A 19,296-nucleotide genomic window follows, 5' to 3' on the forward strand; every position below is an offset into this window, starting at 1 on the left:
TGTTGCTATGGTGATAAGTGAGCTGAGATAAGGCGGGGCTTTACCTAGCAAAGACTTATAGTTGACCTGGAGCTAGTGGGTTTGGCAACGAATATGTAGTGAGTGCCAGCCAACGAGAGCATACAGGTCGCAGTGGTGGGTAGTATATGGGGCTTTGGTGACAAAACAGATGGCACTGTGATAGACTACATCCAGTTTTCTGAGTAGAGTGTTGGAGGCTATTTTGTAAATGACATCGCCGAAGTCAAGGATCGGTAGGATAGTCAGTTTTACGAGGGTACGTTTGGCAGCATGAGTGAAGGAGGCTTTGTTGCGAAATAGGAAGCCGATTCTAGATTTAATTTTGGATTGGAGATGCTTAATGTGAGTCTAGAAGGAGAGTTTACAGTCTAACCAGACACCTAGGTATTTGTAATTGTCCACATATTCTAAGTCATAACCGTCCAGAGTAGTGATGCTAGTTGGGCAGGCGGGTGCGGGCAGCAAATGGTTGAAGAGCATGCATTTAGTTTTACTAGCATTTAAAAGCAGTTGTAGGCCATGGAAGGAGTGTTGTATGGCATTGAAGCTCGTTTGGAGGTTTTAAACACAGTGTCCAAAGAAGGGCCAGATGTATACAGAATGGTGTCGTCTGCGTAGAGGTGGATCAGAGAATCACCAGCAGCAAGAGCGACATCATTGATATATACAGAGAAAAGATTCGGCCCGAAAATTGAACCCTGTGGCACCCCCATAGAGACTGCCAGGGGTCCGGACAACAGGCCCTCCGATTTGACACACTGAACTCTATCTGAGAAGTAGTTGACTTCTCAAATGACTGCCTCGCCTGGTTCACCAAGGCCATTGAGTCTGCCGATAAGAATGCGGTAATTGACAGAGTCGAAAGCTTTGGCCAGGTCGATGAAGACGTCTGCGCAGTACTGTCTTTTATCGATGGTGGTTATGATATCGTTTAGGACCTTGAGCATGGCTGAGGTGCACCCATGACCAGCTAAGAAACCAGATTACATAGTGGAGAAGGTACGGTGGGATTCGAAATGGTCGGTGATCTGTTTGTTAACTTGGCTTTCGAAGATTTTAGAAAGGCAGGGCAGGATGGATATAGGTCTATAACAGTTTGGGTCTAGTGTGTCTCCCTCTTTGAAGAGGCCGCTTTCCAATCTTTAGGAATCTCAGACGATACGAATGAGAGGCTGAACAGACTAGTAATAGGGGTTGCAACAATTTCGGCGGATCATTTTAGAAAGAGAGGGTCCAGATTGTCTAGCCCAGCTGATTTGTAGGGATCCAGATTTTGCAGCTCTTTCAGAACATCAGCTGTCTGGATTTGGGTGAAGTAGAAGCGGGTTGGTGGGGTGGGGGGGGCTTGGGCAAGTTGCTGCAGGGGGTGCTGAGCTGTTGGCCAGGGTAGGGGTAGCCAGGTGGAAAGCATGGCCAGCCGTAGAAAAATGCTTCTTGAAATGATCGATTATCGTAGATTTATCGGTGGTGACAGTGTTACCTAGCCTCAGTGCAGTGGGCAGCTGGGACGAGGTGCTCTTATTCTCCATGGACTTTACAGTGTCCCAAAACTTTTTGGAATTAGTGCTACAGGGTGCAAATTTCTGTTTGAAATAGATAGTCTTAGCTCTCCTAACTGACTGAGTATATTGGTTCCTGACTTCCCTGAAAAGTTGCATATCGCGGAGGCTATTCGATGCTAATGCTGAACGCCACTGGATGTTTTTATGCTGGTCAAGGGCAGACCAAGGGCTATATCTGTTCTTAGTTCTACATTTTTAAATGTAGGCACTTTTAAAGAGCAACCAGGCATCCTCTACTGATGGGATGAGGTCAATATCCTTTCAGGATACCCGGGCCAGGTCGATTAGAAAGGCCTGCTCGCTGAATTGTTTTAGGGAGTGTTTGACAGTGATGAGGGGCGGTCGTTTGACCAGGGACCCATTATGCACACAAACAATGAAGCAGTGATCGCTGAGATCCTGGTTGAAGACAGCAGAGGTCTATTTAGAGGGCAAGTTGGTCAGGATGAAATCTATAAGGGTGCCCATGGTTACGGATTTTGCATGTGTTAAGCATGTCCCAGTTTAGGTCACTTAACAGTACAAACTCTGAAGATGGGGGAAATCAATTCACATATGGTGTCCAGGGCACAGCTGGGGGCTGAAGGGGGTCTATAACAAGCGGCAATGGGGAGAGACTTGTTTCTGGAAAGGTGGATTTTGGGCCCAGATATGCATATGTTTTCTGTAGTTGGAGATATGGAGGTTCAGGACAACCGTGTGCTTTGAAGTGGTCCATGGGTGGTAGTCAAGGCTGACTAGAGGAAGAGAAGATAGAAAAGTGGAATGATCTTCATAGGGTGTCTCATACAATAACATTATGCTCTGAGGACGCATATGGACACGCATACAAATCAAATTGAATTGTATTTGTCACAGGCAGTGACGACCCTCCATTCATGTTTTGAGACCCACCTGTTTAGCTAAAAAATAATACAAACCAAATTATATAATAATAATACAATTGGCCTGTTTTGCATGTTATTTTGGCATTGTTTTTTTGTTACATATCAGTTTGCAAACAATGTAAAAAATAATAATCCTTGAGTTAATAAAGCCGCATACAAACATGGTTTCTTTCTTGAGTAAGGCAGCTCCAAAATGCATTGGTTTCAGCCTAGCTCAGTGCTTTCTGTGGTGGAGGGGCAGCCAGCGAAAGCACAGAGTGTAGGCGTTGGTAATCTTCTCTAGTTGCGCCGTGATTGGCTAAGTGATCTGTCACTCATGGGGTCATTACGTCACCACAGAATCTACAGGGAGAGCTTTGCAGTTAAAGCCCCCTTGGGTTCTGCCATAGATTAATATTAGAAGTGCCCATCCAAGTAGGCTTAAGGTCATTGGCCACAGATAAAGTTACGTCAAATCACGTTATATCTACCGTAGCTTTGATTGGACATACTTTCTAAATCTTAGCAAGCAAGCTAGCTAGACAAGCAGTCATCATCATGAATCATGTCGACAATCTACTGGAAAATCTTTCTCAATTCTTGTCATATGAAGAGAAATTATGTAATCGGAATGTAATACTAAGTCTATGTTGTGTAGTAAGCTGCAGTAGCCCATGTGTCTCACCCTAAGAATTTGGTCCCTCTCCCCTTCAGAACTTAGCCTACTGTTCTGACTTGGTGGTGCACATGTAGCCTGTAGCCTGTTTTAGAGAAATGTCATCATTGAATATTGTAAGAGCTTTCATTGTCTGCTTATATGCCCCCGATATTTATCATACAGTTCTGACTTGGTATACAGGGAGAATACTGTAAGAATGGCTCATGTTGTGAATTCTGTCGCTGGCCATTTAAAAAGTCCTGAACAAATAGGCATATTGACTACGTCTGTTTTAGCTCGCTAATTAACATCTTAATCGAAATTATGGCTTTCCTCTTATCGTTCCCTTATGCCATAGTGTGTAGAGCTCAAATGTACATAGTGTGTACAGCTTATTATTGAAGGAGAATGCAGTTCTTATCGAGTTCTTATCAGTAGAAACTATATTTATTTAAACAAGTCAGCCATACCAGCTATGGGTTTTTAAAAGTCAGTAAATGAGGCTGAATGAACTGTTTTACCGCCAGATGAGGCTCTGCTGATAGCCAGGTGTAGCGGTGGTAAGGATTCACTCCATGGTGCTGAAAGGAAAGCTCTGATGTCTGGACAGCTTTACAGTATGCAGGCCCTAACAGTTCAGCTCCGCTGTCAAGACAGCTTTATGTGGGCACTAACAGCTTGTGGGCACTGTTTGTCACCGTTATAGTGCAATTAATGTATGGTTTAGTGTTTTGTTGTGGCTTTTCTGACATGCACCTAAAAAAAATGGTTGAGTTTGCCCCCACCAAGATTTACATGCTAAAATCGCCACTGGTCACAGCCATACAACACGTTTAGACGTTACAGTGAAATGCTTACTTACAAGCCCTTTGCCATGTTCTCAGAATATAACATATTAATGTTCTAGACACGTTGTATGGGAACGTTGCAGGAACATACAGTGGGGAGAACAAGTATTTGATACACTGCCGATTTTGCAGGTTTTCCTACTTACAAAGCATGTAGAGGTCTGTCATTTTTATCATAGGTACACTTCAACTGTGAAGAACGGGAATCTTAAAACAAAAAATCCAGAAAAATCACATTGTCTGATTTTTAAGTAATTAATTGCATTTTATTGCATGACATAAAGTTATTTGGATCACCTACCAACCAGTAAGAATCCGGCTCTCCACGACCTGTTAGTTCTTCTTTAAAAAGCCCTCCTGTTCTCAATCCATTAGCTGTATTAACTGCACCTGTTTGAACTCGTTACCCTGTATAAAAGACACCTGTCCACACACTCAATCAAACAGACTCCAACCTCTCCACAATGGCCAAGACCAGAGAGCTGTGTAAGGACATCAGGGCTAAAATTGTAGACCTGCCACAAGGCTGGGATGGGCTACAGGACAATAGGCAAGCAGCTTGGTGAGAAGGCAACAACTGTTGGCGGCAATTATTCGAAAATGGAAGAAGTTCAAGATGACGGTCCAATCACCTCAGTCTGGGGCTCATGCAAGATCTCACCTCGTGGGGCATCAATGATCATGAGGAAGGTGAGGGATCAGCCCAGAACACTACACGCAGGACCTGGTCAATGACCTGAAGAGAGCTGGGACCACAGTCTCAAAGAAAACCATTTTAGTAACACACTACGCCGTCATGGATTAAAATCCTGCAGCGCACGCAAGTCCCCCTGCTCAAGCCATCGCATGTCCAGGCCCGTCTGAAGTTTGCCAATGACCATCTGGATGATCCAGAGGAGGGAATGGGGAGAAGGTCATGGTCTGATGAGGACAAAAATAGAGCTTTTATGGTCTAAACTCCACTCTCCGTGTTTGAGGAAGAAGAAGGATGAGTACAAACCCAAGAACACCATCTCCAACCGATATTGAAGGCATGGAGGTGGAAAACCATCATTCTTTGGGGATGCTTTTCTGCAAAGGGGACCAGGACGCGACTCGCCACCGTATTGAGGAGGGATGGTTTATGTATCGCGAGATTCTGCCAACAAAACTCCTTCCCTCAGTAAGAGCCATTTGAAGATGGCGTGCGGCTTGGTCTTCCAGCATGACCAATGACCGAAACACACAGCCAGGGCAACTAAGGAGTGGCTCCGTAAGAAGCATCTCAAGGTCCTGGAGTGGCCTAGCCACGTCTCAGAGATGAACCCAATAGGAAAATCTTGAGGGAACTGAAAGTTCCGGTATTGCCCGGAGCGACAGCCCGAAAACTGAAGCGATCTGGGAAAGGTCTATTGGAGGAGTGGGCCAAAAATCCCTGCTGCACTGTGTGCAAACCTGCGTAGAAGAACTACAGAAACGTATGATTCTGTTAATTGCAAAACAAAGGTTTCTGTACCAAATATTCAGTTCTGCCTTCTCTGATGTATCAAATACTTATGTCATGCAATAAAATGCAAATTAATTACTTAAAAATCATAAATGTGATTTTCTGGATTTTTTTGTTTAGATTCGTCTCTCACAGTTGAAGTGTACCTATTGATAAAAATGACAGACTCTACATGCTTTGTAAGTAGGAAAACCTGCAAAATCGGCAGTGTATCAAATACTTGTTCTCCCCACTGTATCTGCGTATCAGTTGTCAGGACATCTCCTGAAAAGTTCTCCATAAAATCATTACACATCATGCCTTCTAACCAAGACCGGGATGTAAACAAATTTGTGCACCAACCTTTTAGAGAAATATGCTTTTTGTGCGTATGGAACATTTCTGGGATCTTGTATTTCAGCTCAAGAAAAACAATGGCAAATGCATTCAACAAAGGCTTGATGTAATCATTGCGTGCTAGGAATATGGGACTACTTTATAGACAAGTGAATTTATCCCAATACTTTTGGACTATGTACAAAAAGTGCCAGGTAATGGAAAATACCCTCAAATTAAAGCTGACAGTCTGCACTTTAACCTCAAAGTCATTGTATCATTTCAAATCCAAAGTGCTGGAGTACAGAGCCAAAACAACAAATGTCATTCCTACAACTGTTCTTTTGTAAAATAACAGGACAGGTGGAAACAAAGGCCACTGTAGTTTATTTAGAGGAAAGGAGGAGAGGAAGCCACTGTAGACTATTGAGATGGAGGGGAGGAAAGGAATTTATTGGAGACTTGAGAGGTTGTCATTGTAGACTACTGAGATGGAGAGGAAGTCACAGTATTGTATTGAGATAGATGAATGGGGATGAAGTCTTTGTAGACTTTTGAGATGGAGGAGTGGAGGGAAGGGTCTCGTCTCGTAGCAGCAGCCGTTTCCGAACCAGGACCCATTCAACAAAAGTCTGGTTCAAGACCATGTGGCGAGTGCGGCGGCAGCTGGTGCGGCGGCAGCTGGTGCGGCGATTGCATTAACGGCTGATAGATTATTCCGCTCGGCCTACCGGTGCAGTCATGTCAACTCGGATTGCAATGGGGAGGATAACAAGGATAAGGATAACAAGGATAACAAGAGGACCGATTGCTACATGACCAGTGTCAGTAAAATGGCGCCGGAAGAAATGGCAGCAGTTTTACGGGCGTCCAACCAATTGGGCTATTATGTGTTTTGTTTGCATTATTTGTAACTTATTTTGTACATAATGTTTCTGCAACCGTATCTTCGGGAAAAAAGAGCTTCTGGATATCAGGACAGCGATCACTCACCTCGGATTAGATAAAGATTTTTTTCTTCAATAAGCAAGACGCACAAGACATTCTCCAAACACCCGACAGGGCCAACATCCCCGTTATTTGCAAGAGGAAGCGACGCAGGTACAGAGGACAAAGAGCCAGATGCCTGGTCAGGACGGGTGGGAAAGCTGCCGTTACCATCAATACTACTCGCCAACGTGCAATCATTGGACAATAAACTAGATGAGGTACGATCACGAATATCCTACCAACAGGACATGAAAAACTGTAATATCCTATGTTCACCGAATCGTGGCTGAATGACGACATGGATATTCAGCTAGCGGGATACACGTTGCACCGGCAGGATAGAACAGCACACTCCGGTAAGACGGGGGGGGGGGGGGGGSGGTCAGTGCATATTTGGAAACAACAGCTGGTGCACGAAATCTAAGGAAGTCTCTAAGATTTTGCTCGCCTGAAGTAGAGTATATTGTGATAAATTGCAGGCCACACTACTTGCCTAGAGAGATTCAGCTATACTTTTCATGGCTGTTTATTTACCACCACAGACAGATGCTGGCACTAAGACCGCACTCAGTCAGCTGTATAAGGAAATAAGCAAACAGGAAACCACTCACCCAAAGGCGGCGCTCCTAGTGGCCAGAGACTTTAATGCATGGAAACTTAAATCAGTTCTACCAAATTTCCATCAACATGTAAAATGTGCAACCAGAGGGAAAACAATTCTAGATCACCTGTACTCCACACACAGAGATGCGTACAAAGCTCTCCCTCGCCCTCCATTTGGTAAATCCGACCACAACTCTATCCTCCTGATTCCTGCTTACAAGCAAAAATTAAAGCAGGAAGAACCAGTGACTCGGTCTATAAAAAAGTGGTCAGATGAAGCAGATGCTAAACTACAGGACTGTTTTGCTATCACGGACTGGAACATGTTCCGGGATTCTTCCGATGGCATTGAGGAGTACACCACATCAGTCACTGGATTTATCAATAAGTGCATTGAGGACGTCGTCCCCACAGTGACTGTACATACATACCCCAACCAGAAGCCATGGATTACAGGCAACATTCGCACTGATCTAAAGGGTAGAGCTGCCGCTCTCAAGGTGCGGGACTCTAACCCGGAAGCTTACAAGAAATCCTGCTATGCCCTGCGACGAACCATCAAACAGGCAAAGCGTCAATACAGGGCTAAGATTGAATCATACTACACCGGCTCCGATGCTCGTCTTATGTGGCAGGGCTTGCAAACTATTACAGACTACAAAGGGAAGCACAGCCGCGAGCTGCCCAGTAACACGAGCCTACCAGACGAGCTAAATCACTTCTATGCTCGCTTCGAGGCAAGCAACACTGAGGCATGCATGAGACCATCAGCTGTTCCAGACGACTGTGTGATCACGCTCTTCGTAGCCGATGTGAGTAAGACCTTTAAACAGGTCAACATACACAAGGCTGCGGGGCCAGACGGATTACCAGGACGTGTGCTCCGGGCATGTGCTGACCAACTGGCAACTGGCATTTTCAACATGTCCCTGATTGAGTCTGTAATACCAACATGTTTCAAGCAGACCACCATAGTCCCTGTGCCCAAGAACACAAAGGCAACCTGCCTAAATGACTACAGACCCGTAGCACTCACGTCCGTAGCCATGAAGTGCTTTGAAAGGCTGGTAATGGCTCACATTAACACCATTATCCCAGAAACACTAGATCCACTCCAATTTGCATACCTCCCAAACAGATCCACAGATGATGCAATCTCTATTGCACTCCACACCACCCATTCCCACCTGGACAAAAGGAACACTTATGTGAGAATGCTATTCATTGACTACAGCTCAGTGTTCAACACCATAGTATCCTCAGAGCTCATCACTAAGCTAAGGATCCTGGGACTAAACACCTCCCTCTGCAACTGGATCCTGGACTTCCTGACGGGCTACCCCCAGGTGGTGAGGGTAGGTAGCAACACATCTGCCACACTGATCCTCAACACTGGAGCTCCCCAGGGGTGCGTGCTTAGTCCCCTCCTGTACTTCCTGTTCACCCACAACTGCATGGCCAGGCACGACTCCAACACCATCATTAGGTTTGCAGACGACACAACAGTGGTAGGCCTGATCACCGACAACGACGAGACAGCCAATAGAGAGGAGGTCAGAGACCTGGCCGGGTGGTGCCAGAATAACAACCTATCCCTCAACGTAACCAAGACTAAGGAGATGATTGTGGACTACAGGAAAAGGAGGACTGAGCACGCCCCCATTCTCATCGACGGCGCCGTAGTGGAGCAGGTTGAGAGCTTCAAGTTCCTTGGTGTCTACATCAACAACAAACTAGAATGGTCCAAACACACCAAGACAGTCGTGAAAAGGGCACGACAAAGCCTATTCCCCCTCAGGAAACTAAAAAGATTTGTCATGGTCCTGAGATCCTCAAAAGGTTCTACAGCTGCAACATCGAGAGCATCCTGACCGGTTGCAACACTGCCTGGTATGGCAATTGCTCGGCCTTTGACCGCAAGGCACTACAGAGGGTAGTGCGTATGGCCCAGTACACCACTGGGGCTAAGCTGCCTGCCATCCAGGACCTCTACACCAAAAATTGTCAAAGACCCCAGCCACCCCAGTCATAGACTGTTCTCTCTACTACCGCATGGCAAGCGGTACCGGAGTGCCAAGTCTAAGACAAAAAGGCTTCTCAACAGTTTTCACCCCCAAGCCATAAGACTCCTGAACAGGTAATCAAATGGCTACCCGGACTATTTGCATTGTGTGCCCCCCCCAAACCCCACCCCTCTTTTTACACTGCGGCTACTCTGTTTATCATATATGCAGTCACTTTAACCATATCTACATGTACATACTACCTCAATCAGCCTGACTAACTGGTGTCTGTATGTAGCCTCGCTACTTTTATAGCCTCGCTACTGTACATAGCCTGTCTTTTAAATCATTTATTTACCTACCGATTGTTCACCTAATACCTTATTTGCACTATTGGTTAGAGCCTGTAAGTAAGCATTTCACTGTAAGGTCTAGACCTGTTGTATTCGGCGCACGTGACAAATAAACTTTGATTTGATCCAATCAGAACCAACATTTACTCGGTCATCATCTTCGACACGATATTCCTCAGATATGTTTACTTCTTAGACAATATATTGTTTGATTAGTAAATTAGTTATACTATTTATGGATTAATAAGGCTAAATAAATCAGCATACATGTAGAGGTGTAATGAAGACGCTGTGAGTCGAGAAGCAGGTGAAACGTTTAATAAAACAACAAACATGGAATGAGACAACATAACAGTAGGTTCTATGCATAAACACAGGATCAATACTGACTGGGGAAGGAACCTAAGGGAGTGCCAGATATAGGGTAGGTAATGGTGTCCAGGTGTGCCTCATGATGACAGGTGTGCAGGTGTGCGTAATGATGGATCCTAGGACTGGTGGTTAGTATACCGGCGACATCGAACGCCAGAGGGGAGGAGCGGGAGTAGACGTGACAGTACCGCCCCTCTGATGCGCGGCACCAGCCGCAGGACGACGCCAACCAGAGGGATGACCCCGAGGATGAGGAGCGGGCCGGTCCAGGCTGTGAAGGTGGAAATCACGGATGATGTTGGGATCCAGAATGTCCTCCACCGGAACCCAACACAGGTCCTCTGGGCAATACACCTCCCAGTCCACCAGGTACTGGAGCCGACCCCCACGACGTCAGGAGTCCAGTCGGGATCTGATGGCATAGGCCGGACTCCCCTTGATGTCCAGGGGGGGTGGAGGGGTGTCGTGGGGGACAGCATCAGCTAGGGGACCAGGAACCACCGGCCTGAGAAGGGAGACATGAAAAGAAGGTGAGATATGGTAGTCACTGGGAAGCTGTAATCTATACGTCACCTCGTTGACCCTCCGGAGGACCTTGAACGGCCTCAGGGCAGGCAGAGTGGGATGTTCCTGGTAGAAAGCCAGACACGATCCCCGGGGTGGAAAACAGGGGTCGTACTGCGGTATCAGTCTGTCTGCTCCTTTTGATGGTGGACGGCGAGCTGGAGTCTCATCAACCGCAGAAGATTCGGTCTAACCCGGGGTCCACGGAGCCAGGGCCGGCTGAAAACCCAGAACACACTGGTAGGGACTCAACCCAGTGGAGGCGTGACGTAGCAAGTTCTGGCCATACTCTGCCCATGGAAGGAATCGAGCCCACTCTCCTTGCCGGTCCTGACAGTGACTCTTAGGAACCTCCCCAGCTCCTGGTTCATCCTCTCCATCTGCCGTTGGACTGAGGCCAGTACCCGGAAGTGAGGCTGACAATGATCCCAAGATTATCCATAAAGGCTCTCCGTACCCGTGATGTGAATTGGGGGCCACGGTCGGAGGATTACTCTGTCGTCGAGACAGAACTGCCACCAGAACGCCCAACTCTGAAGCGTCCACCTCCACCACAAAGGATATCGTGGGATCTGGGTGTTTGAGCAATGGGGCGGAGGTGAAACGTCCCTTGAGTAAACAGAAGGCCTCGTCGGCTGCTGGGCTCCACACCAACCTACAGGGACCACCCTTAAGGAAAGAGATGAGAGTACCAACGCTCCCGAAGTAGGTTATCCTGACGGATGGCCATTGCAATGAGTGCGTGCAAGGAGAGCTTGTCGTCTCGACAGGCCAGTTCCATCTGGACCTCCTCGCACAGACCTCTTCTGAATAGCGTACGAAGCGCCGGCTCGTGGACCCGCTGCCGTAATTGGAGTAAACGCTCACCCACCTCTGCCATCTGGGGGATGATCGAAGAAACATTTAAAACAGAGCCATGAACCCCTCATATGAATCTAGCTCCTCCTCTTCTCTCTCCTAGATGGCCGTGGCCCACTCCAACACCCGCCCAGTCAGCAGAGAAATAACCATGGCAACCTTGGACCTCTCGGTGGTGGGAGCTCCCCTCTAGTGCGTATACAGGGAGCACTGAAGTAGGAAGCCACGGCATTATCCAGGAGGGACAAACGGGCATCGCTGACCTGAGCGTGTTGCTGTATGAGCTGCTGTGCTGGCTCGCTGGGTCGACTGGTTGTAGAGTATCCTCCGCTAGTTGACGGCAACGCTACCCGGGTATGTTTGAAACGTTGCCCACTGCGAAGAACCTCTCCCATAGCCGTCCCCAGTTGTGCCAGCTGGTTATGGTGTTCACGTAGAAGGTATTCCTGCTCGACGACCGTCAGGGAGATATTTTGTTCCATTGTTTGAGTCAGTATTCTGTAACGAACACGCTGTGAGTCGAGAAGCAGGTGTAGGTGAAACATTTAATAAAACAACAAACGAGAAAACAGAACAGTAGCGTCTTAGCATAAACACAGAAACAATACTGACTGGGGAACCTAAGGGAGTGCCAGATAATGGGGAGGTAATAAGTGAGGTAAAATGGAGTCCAGGTGTGCCTCATGATGACGTGCAGGTGCGCGGAATGATTGATGCCAGGTGTGCGTAATGATGGATCCCAGGTCCGGTGGTTAGTATACCGTCGACATGGAATGCCAGAGGGGAGGAGCTGGAGTAGATGTGACAAGAGGGGCCTTGTGGCTCGTTCTACAGGTCTGCTATCCTGCCCTGGGGAGGCAAAGCTATTTTAGCGCCGGGGACAGAATTCAGGATGGCCAGACATTGGTGGGAACTAAAATGTATTGTTAAAAAGGAGCATTGACAAGTCAGCATCACATGATTTGTGAGAAAAATCTCACTTAGTCTCATTAGCTGTCCAGTGTTCCAGATTTTAATGAAATATTACCTAATAATGAATTACAATACGAGTGAAATAGGTATTTAAGTATGTTAAAAAGCAGTTTTTCTGTGTACCCCTGCTTGTCCTGGTTATTATAAATATTAATTACAAGTAAACATCTGATTTTCTAGCTCAGCCAATAAGCCAAACAGACGTCTTGCCAAAGTATGTGAGGTCACATAATATCAGGAAATAGCAAGCATTTTTGAAACCGTCTGTTTCAGATACAAGTTTGAAGTGGGGTTTTTGGTGAGTCAACATCATTATTTAGAGTGTACAGAATGAGCTTTTAAAAATGGGATTTTCATTGAACAGTTACTTTCACTAACTACGAATCTCTCTCATACACCTAAGCTATATTTTCATTTGCAGACAGAGTCATATATCAAATGGATCGCTAGCATACATTGTGAACTGTATACACTTAAATATGTGGCTTTTATTGGTAAACATTTATGACAATGCCCCTGCAGGCTAATTAACACGTCTAAGTTCTTAGACACTGACTTTCCATGACTGTCAGCAATAGTTGTACTGTTCCTATGAATGAGTGACGACTGCTAGCTACACAATTATTTCTAAAATGTTAATGACAAAAGCAATGAGTCAAATGAATTGAAATGTAATCGACCCCATCTATGAATCGAATGCTACAAACTGCCACACCCAATCCCAAATCAACCCCCTATCCCTAACCCGCTACCCAAAGCACTTTCCCCTCGCCCGTTACTGTACAATCCCATTTAAAACTCTTGTGCAATCAAGATACTGTACATAAAATACATTTTATTATGACTGTGTGCATTTACACTAACAGGTACATAAACAGATTATGTACAAACAACAGTGTCGGCATTCTTACTGATCAGCTGCTCTGTGTTGGTTGAGACTAGAGAGGAGAGACTAGAATGCAGAGACTAGAAACCAGTCTACTGTAGAGAGGATGCACTCTTCAGTTTCCAACAAGGTCTCTGTCAGGTAGAGGTCTATGGTGAGAGACCAGACTCCTGAGTCTGTGAGTACGGTGTGTGTCTGCCAGACCAATCATCTGTGTTGTGGTCGTGATCAGTCTGTGTTGTAGTCAGTCTGTGGTGTGGTAGTGGTCAGTCCAGCATGACCAGTCCCAGCTCTCCCTTCCTGAACGCTCTGATGAAATCATATGCTGCTGCTGTGTAGTTAGGCACGGTGAGGGTGATGTTACCTAGGGAACACAGAGATTAAGTACATACACCATTAGCTAACAAAAGCCTTTGTCTCGATGCTAAAGATTTGTCTCGATGCTAAAACTTGACCCTTTAATAGTTGTAAGAACTGTACTATTACTCTGCAATTACTATGTAAATTGTTATATGTAAATACAATTTACTATGTAAATACACAGTTTTACTATACATTTAGTATGATATGATTTACTCTTACCCACTCCAGTGATGGCTTTAACTCGTTGAGTCTTTCCCAGTTTGACAGCGATACGTTTCAACACCTGCTGGATGTCATCACTAGGCTCCCTGAGATCATACCTCTCCACGTAACTACACACAGACACACACACACACACTTCATGTAACTAGACACAGAGAAACACTCAACTCCCAAGGTTACCAAACAGAGCGACATTCAAATCACTGTTGAGTAACTCAATGGATTCAATGTCGCTGCAATATACAATATTGGAATCAATGCTTTGTGCAAACAATAGTGTAAAATTATAAAAATGGCCATGTTATGTTACAGAGGCAGGAAAGCTGCCTGTACCTGTACTTCTCCAGTCTATTGAGAGAGAACAGTAGGTAGTCTGCCATGATGTCTTCTCCTACTAGATGGTCCAGGATGGTTCCTGACAGTAACAGCAGAGGAGGGAGTCATCATTACAACGGCCATACTGCATGTCCTGCTGATAATCACATGGCTTGATGTGGAGTCACTGTGTCAAAGGGCTGCCAATATAATTCACACATGCTTCGATTGTTATATGATTGAGAGCATTGGAAAGTTCATATTTATCCATACAGTGTGAGAGGCCCATCAGAGCTTGGCTGTTGTTATATTAGATTCCAATGGCCTCCCGAGTGACGCAGTGGTCTAAGGCACTGCATCGCTAGCTGTGCCGCTAGAAATTCTGGGTTTGAGTCCTGGCTCTGTCACAGCCGGCCGCAACCAGGAGCCCCATGGGGCGGCGCACAATTGGCCCAGCATCGTCCGGGTTAGGGGAGGGTTTGGCCGGCAGGGATGTCCTTGTCCCATTGCGCAATAGCGACTCCTGTGGCGGGCCGGGCACAGTGCACGCTGACACTACCGCCAGGTGTACGGTGTTTCCCCCAACACATTGGTGCGGATGGCTTCCTGGTTAAGTGGGCATTGTGTCAAGAAGCAGTGCGGCTTGGTTGGGTTGTGTTTCGGAGGACGCATGGCTCTCAACCTTCGCCTCTCCCGAGTCCGTACGGGAGTTGCAGCGATGAGACAATTGGATACCACGAAATTGGGGAGAAAATTAATAAATAAAATAAACAACATATTAGATTCCACTAGGTGGCACTGTAGTACCATGGAATACAGAGACCAGGTGGGTCAAGAACCATATATGTAATAGAACACCTTCCTAATATTGAGTTGCACCCACTTTTGCCCTCAGAACAGACTCAATTTGCCGGGACATGGACTCTACAAGGTGTCAAAAGTGTTCCACAGGGATGCTGGCCTAAGTTGACTCCAATGCACAGTTGTGTCAAGTTGGCTAGATGTCCTTTGGGTGGTGGACCATTCTTGATACACACAGTAAACTGTTGGGCATGAAAAACCCAGGAGCATTGCAGTTCTTGACACACTCAAATTGGTGCACCTGGCAACTACTACCATACCCTGTTCAAAGGCACTTAAATCTTTTGTCTTGCCCATTCATCTTCTGAATGTCACACATACACAATTTGTCTCAATTGTCTCAAGGCTTAAAAAATCCTTCTTTAACCCGCCTCTTCCCTTTCATCTACACTGATTTAAGTGTATTTAACAACTGACATCAATAAGGGATCATGCTTTCACCTGGTGAGTCTATGTCATGGAAAGAGGCTATACATCAATGGCCAGACCTAGTCTGCACTCACCACATAGGGCTAGCTTCATGCCTGTCTCCAGACTCTGTATCTTCGGAGGAAGGACACCAGGCGTATCTAGAAGATGGATGATGGGTCTCTCACACACCTCACAAGAGGAACACACAAACACATTGAGTAAGTACAGAATATACACAAAAAACAGACAAGTGACAGGAGCGCAGACAGGTGAAACCGTCACTCACCTGTATTCTAGTCAACACTGCTTTGGTAATGCCTGGTTCCCCTCCTACTTTTGACCCCCGACCTACAGGTAGAAAAAGATGGATCATCATTACTTCAACAAGGGTTCAATGAAATGCTATCCAGACCACAAGGAATTCTCCTAATCCCAACATCTCATTGTAACGTTAAGTTGTACCTTTCTTGAGGTTGGTTCTCCTCAGAGCATTGATGAGCGATGACTTCCCAACGTTGGGCACCCCAATCACCATCAGACAGAAGTTGGTGTTCTGAACATTGAATAAACATGACCACATAATATGACCGTAACCGCATTCAGGCCACATAAAAGAGCGTCGTTTACCCCCCCTCTATTCACCATACAATCCTCGACGACGGCAACTAAAAACACCAAAAATAAAATGAGTCACAACAAGATCAAAAGGACAAATGAATGACGTGGAACACAACAAACTTCCTGGTCAGACGCAGGTCAGAACTGTAACGTAGTGATTACATCATCCTCAGCCATGACACACAGGGTGCTGTAACAGCCTATCTTCCAATTACTGATTGAAGTGAATTTGTAAATCATAATTATAAATTGAATTTAATGCGCTTTTCATTGAAAAACAAAGTGCTACAGGAAAATGCATAAAAATATATAAAAACAAGACAGACAAAATAAGGACACAATTAGACAGGGCAACTGACAAAGAACACAGCTGACGCTACAAGCAGGGGCGAAAATCTGATATCAACCTTGGAGGGGACAATTACATTACATTTTCTCAAGAGCAATTCCTGAGGGGGACACCAAAAGTAGTGCTGTAACACATAGCCTACGTTGTAATATGTTAAATGTATATTGAGGAACCATAATTCCTACAACTGAATAATTGATAGGTACAGTAGTTAACTGAAGGGTTTAACCAACTTGTTCAAATGTTTAAATCATTATAATACTACTACTAATAATAGTTATAGCAGTGCTCCTTACCAGTCCAGTATGTATGCAGGTATTCGTACTTACAACTAGCAATATCAAGAAAGGCCAGTAGGTAGCAATGGTACTGTACACTGTATGGGTGTAGTTTTCATAAATACAATGAACATGGTATGATCTCATCTAAAAGAGTCTCCATTGAGAACCATCACAAAGTTAGTCTCCGTATTGAATTGACCTTTTAATTTGACTTTTTCTGATACATTTATATAGTTATTAAATGTAGCACTGGCCTGAGTCTACTACAATATCTTTACAAGAACAAAAAGCTTAAAATAAGTACAGTTCTAAAAGCAAAATAACTACTTCAATGAAAAACCCAAATAAATCAAACAAAATATCCTTCAGTCAGTGTCTCAACTCTTCAAACAGCAGCTATGGACAAGTATGTCGCACAAAGTATGCAATTTTAAATAAAATAACATGAAATAAATAATTTGTAAGTGTACTGTCATGTACTAAAAACTACTCTCCTCTAGGCTGCTTAGTACCCGCTCATACTGCCCTAGCACAGCTCTAATAGCAGTATTCCGCACAGTCCACCTTGTTGGACATAGGGGTTTCCGGGTGGGCAGATGTGTTTCTTTGGACGTGGCAATTGATTCAAACATGCTCTTAAACTTTCCTGACTGGCCATAGAGGACACCTAACTGATGGACCCAAGAAAGGGAATCCCGGATCAGTGGGGAGGCTGAGCAGCAAGCCTGTGTAATCAGATTTACACAGTGTGCTCCACAATGGACATAGAGGGCTAATGGCTGCTGCTTTCTCACAATTGCCTGTGCACCTGTGTATTTTCCTGCCATGTTTGAGGCACCATCGTAACTCTGCCCACGTAAGCCAGACATGGGCAAATTGAGCCTCAACAACACTTCAGTTGCCACTTTCGCAATGCCCTCGCCTGTTGTCTCCGACACCCTGTATAGCCCAATAAACTCCTCGTGAGGGACAAGGTCATGGTCAACATAATGCAAAAAGACACTCTCCTGTTCAGCACCAGAGACATCTTGAGTACCATCAACAATTAATGAAAATTGTACAATCGGAAGAGACCTAATCTCAGCTGCAATGCCTCGAATGATTGTATTGGCCATGATGTTCAGAATTTCATTCTGTGCTTTGGGGCCTCTTGAAATGTCAACACTCTGTTGGCAAGAGTTTGCGGTTCAAAAATTGTGGGTGTGGCTGATATGGTTTTGTGCCATCACTGAGGTAACTGGACAATGCTGTGCCACTGTCCCCTATACTGGTGCTGCTGGCAACAAGGGTGACACCTGGTCCTGCCGTGGCTGTGACATTGTTCTCTGAAGTCTCTCTCCCTGGCTCTTTCCCTTTCACCACCCTCACTGACTCAGTCTGTCTCCTAGAAAAGAAATAAGGTGTTTGCCGTACTCCTAACTACCGGTACCCAAAACTACACAATTAATCACAACAGCAATACCATTGCCATAAACAAATCTTAGTTTAGTCATCAGTTTAAGTTGAGAGCGGGGGTATCCATGGCATTTTCCAATTATGTCCCTATTTTACAAGTAAAAAAAATTGAGAACCTTTCATAATGTTGCCAAACAAAGACTCAACAAACTTACCTGAGACTCCCTGTCTCTGCCAGTCTGTCCCTGCCTATCTGTCCCCAGCTCTGCTGTCTGTGTGCCATTTGTTGCCTGCTCTGCCTAATGACATCATTGTGAAACATTCCATTAGCATTTCACTTCTTTCTTATGAACATTTTATCAACTCGTCTTTGAGATATTAGGCTACTAGAGTTCTTACTTTGCGTTTTGGTGTACTGAAAAATACTCTGATGTCCGTCTTTTTACTTTTTTTCTGCCATTTTTCTACCTGGCTGGCTGGCCGGTCTAGCTGCACACACACACATTTACACAACATATGCTACAACCTTTTCTAATTTTAATATAGTTTGTTTCATATTGGCTGGCTTCCAACAATAGCTGAATTTGTAAAGCTAGCGAGCACCAATTCCGTTTCTGTGGTGTTTGCTATAATCTTAAAAAAAAAAGGTGAAATAAAATAAATTTTAAAAAGTTCACTAGCGACAACTTAGCTTTTGCAACGAGACCATTAAATATATTTAAGACAATGGTATAAGAGAGTGTARTTCTGTTCAGTTTGGACTTCAGTTTATCGCTAACCTTATCACAGRGACTTTGAAGCACTACAGCTGCATGCTGATCTTGGAATAAACTGACGATAGCAAAGATTCCATCTTTGACGACGCCACATTAATGGAATAGGTACTAGCTAGCTTGCTAGTTAATGTTTGCTTTAGTTTGCGCGCTAGCTCTGCAAATTCAGCTAGTGTGTGAACCCTGCCAACATAAAAATGTAAACATTGCTATGGCGCGATTTACCTTGCCAGCTAAAGAACTGGCAGTGGATCAGACCATTGTGAGGCAAAGGGCGGGGTGGTCGCAATCTTTTGAAACTTAAAAAGGCGCTATTAAGTGTCTATAATCAGCACAACTGCTTTCATTGCG

The 19,296-nt window shown here is 45.1% G+C and overlaps 1 protein-coding gene and 1 long non-coding RNA gene across 2 annotated transcripts in view; both read right to left on the reverse strand.

Annotated features, from left to right (window-relative positions):
* Window positions 1-13,286: 13,286 nt before the first annotated feature.
* The window catches only part of mtg1 (mitochondrial ribosome-associated GTPase 1), a 17,266-nt gene continuing 11,256 nt past the window's right edge, over window positions 13,287-19,296 (reverse strand). Inside the window, exons 6-11 of the mRNA XM_070439183.1 lie at window positions 15,992-16,082; window positions 15,816-15,877; window positions 15,622-15,718; window positions 14,276-14,357; window positions 13,940-14,052; window positions 13,287-13,721 (exon numbers count right to left, since the gene is read on the reverse strand). Of these exons, the coding sequence (XP_070295284.1) occupies window positions 13,624-13,721; window positions 13,940-14,052; window positions 14,276-14,357; window positions 15,622-15,718; window positions 15,816-15,877; window positions 15,992-16,082 (543 nt within the window). The 3' untranslated portion in view covers window positions 13,287-13,623. The remainder of the gene's footprint in view (window positions 13,722-13,939; window positions 14,053-14,275; window positions 14,358-15,621; window positions 15,719-15,815; window positions 15,878-15,991; window positions 16,083-19,296) is intronic.
* On the reverse strand, window positions 18,000-19,290 carry LOC139024402 (uncharacterized). Its single transcript, XR_011475695.1, has 2 exons — window positions 18,572-19,290; window positions 18,000-18,471 (listed from the first exon to the last, which is right to left on the reverse strand). It is a non-coding gene; the product is annotated as an uncharacterized lncRNA (long non-coding RNA).

The sequence above is a fragment of the Salvelinus sp. IW2-2015 genome, unplaced genomic scaffold (assembly GCF_002910315.2).
Source record: "Salvelinus sp. IW2-2015 unplaced genomic scaffold, ASM291031v2 Un_scaffold1464, whole genome shotgun sequence".
NCBI lineage: Eukaryota > Metazoa > Chordata > Actinopteri > Salmoniformes > Salmonidae > Salvelinus > Salvelinus sp. IW2-2015.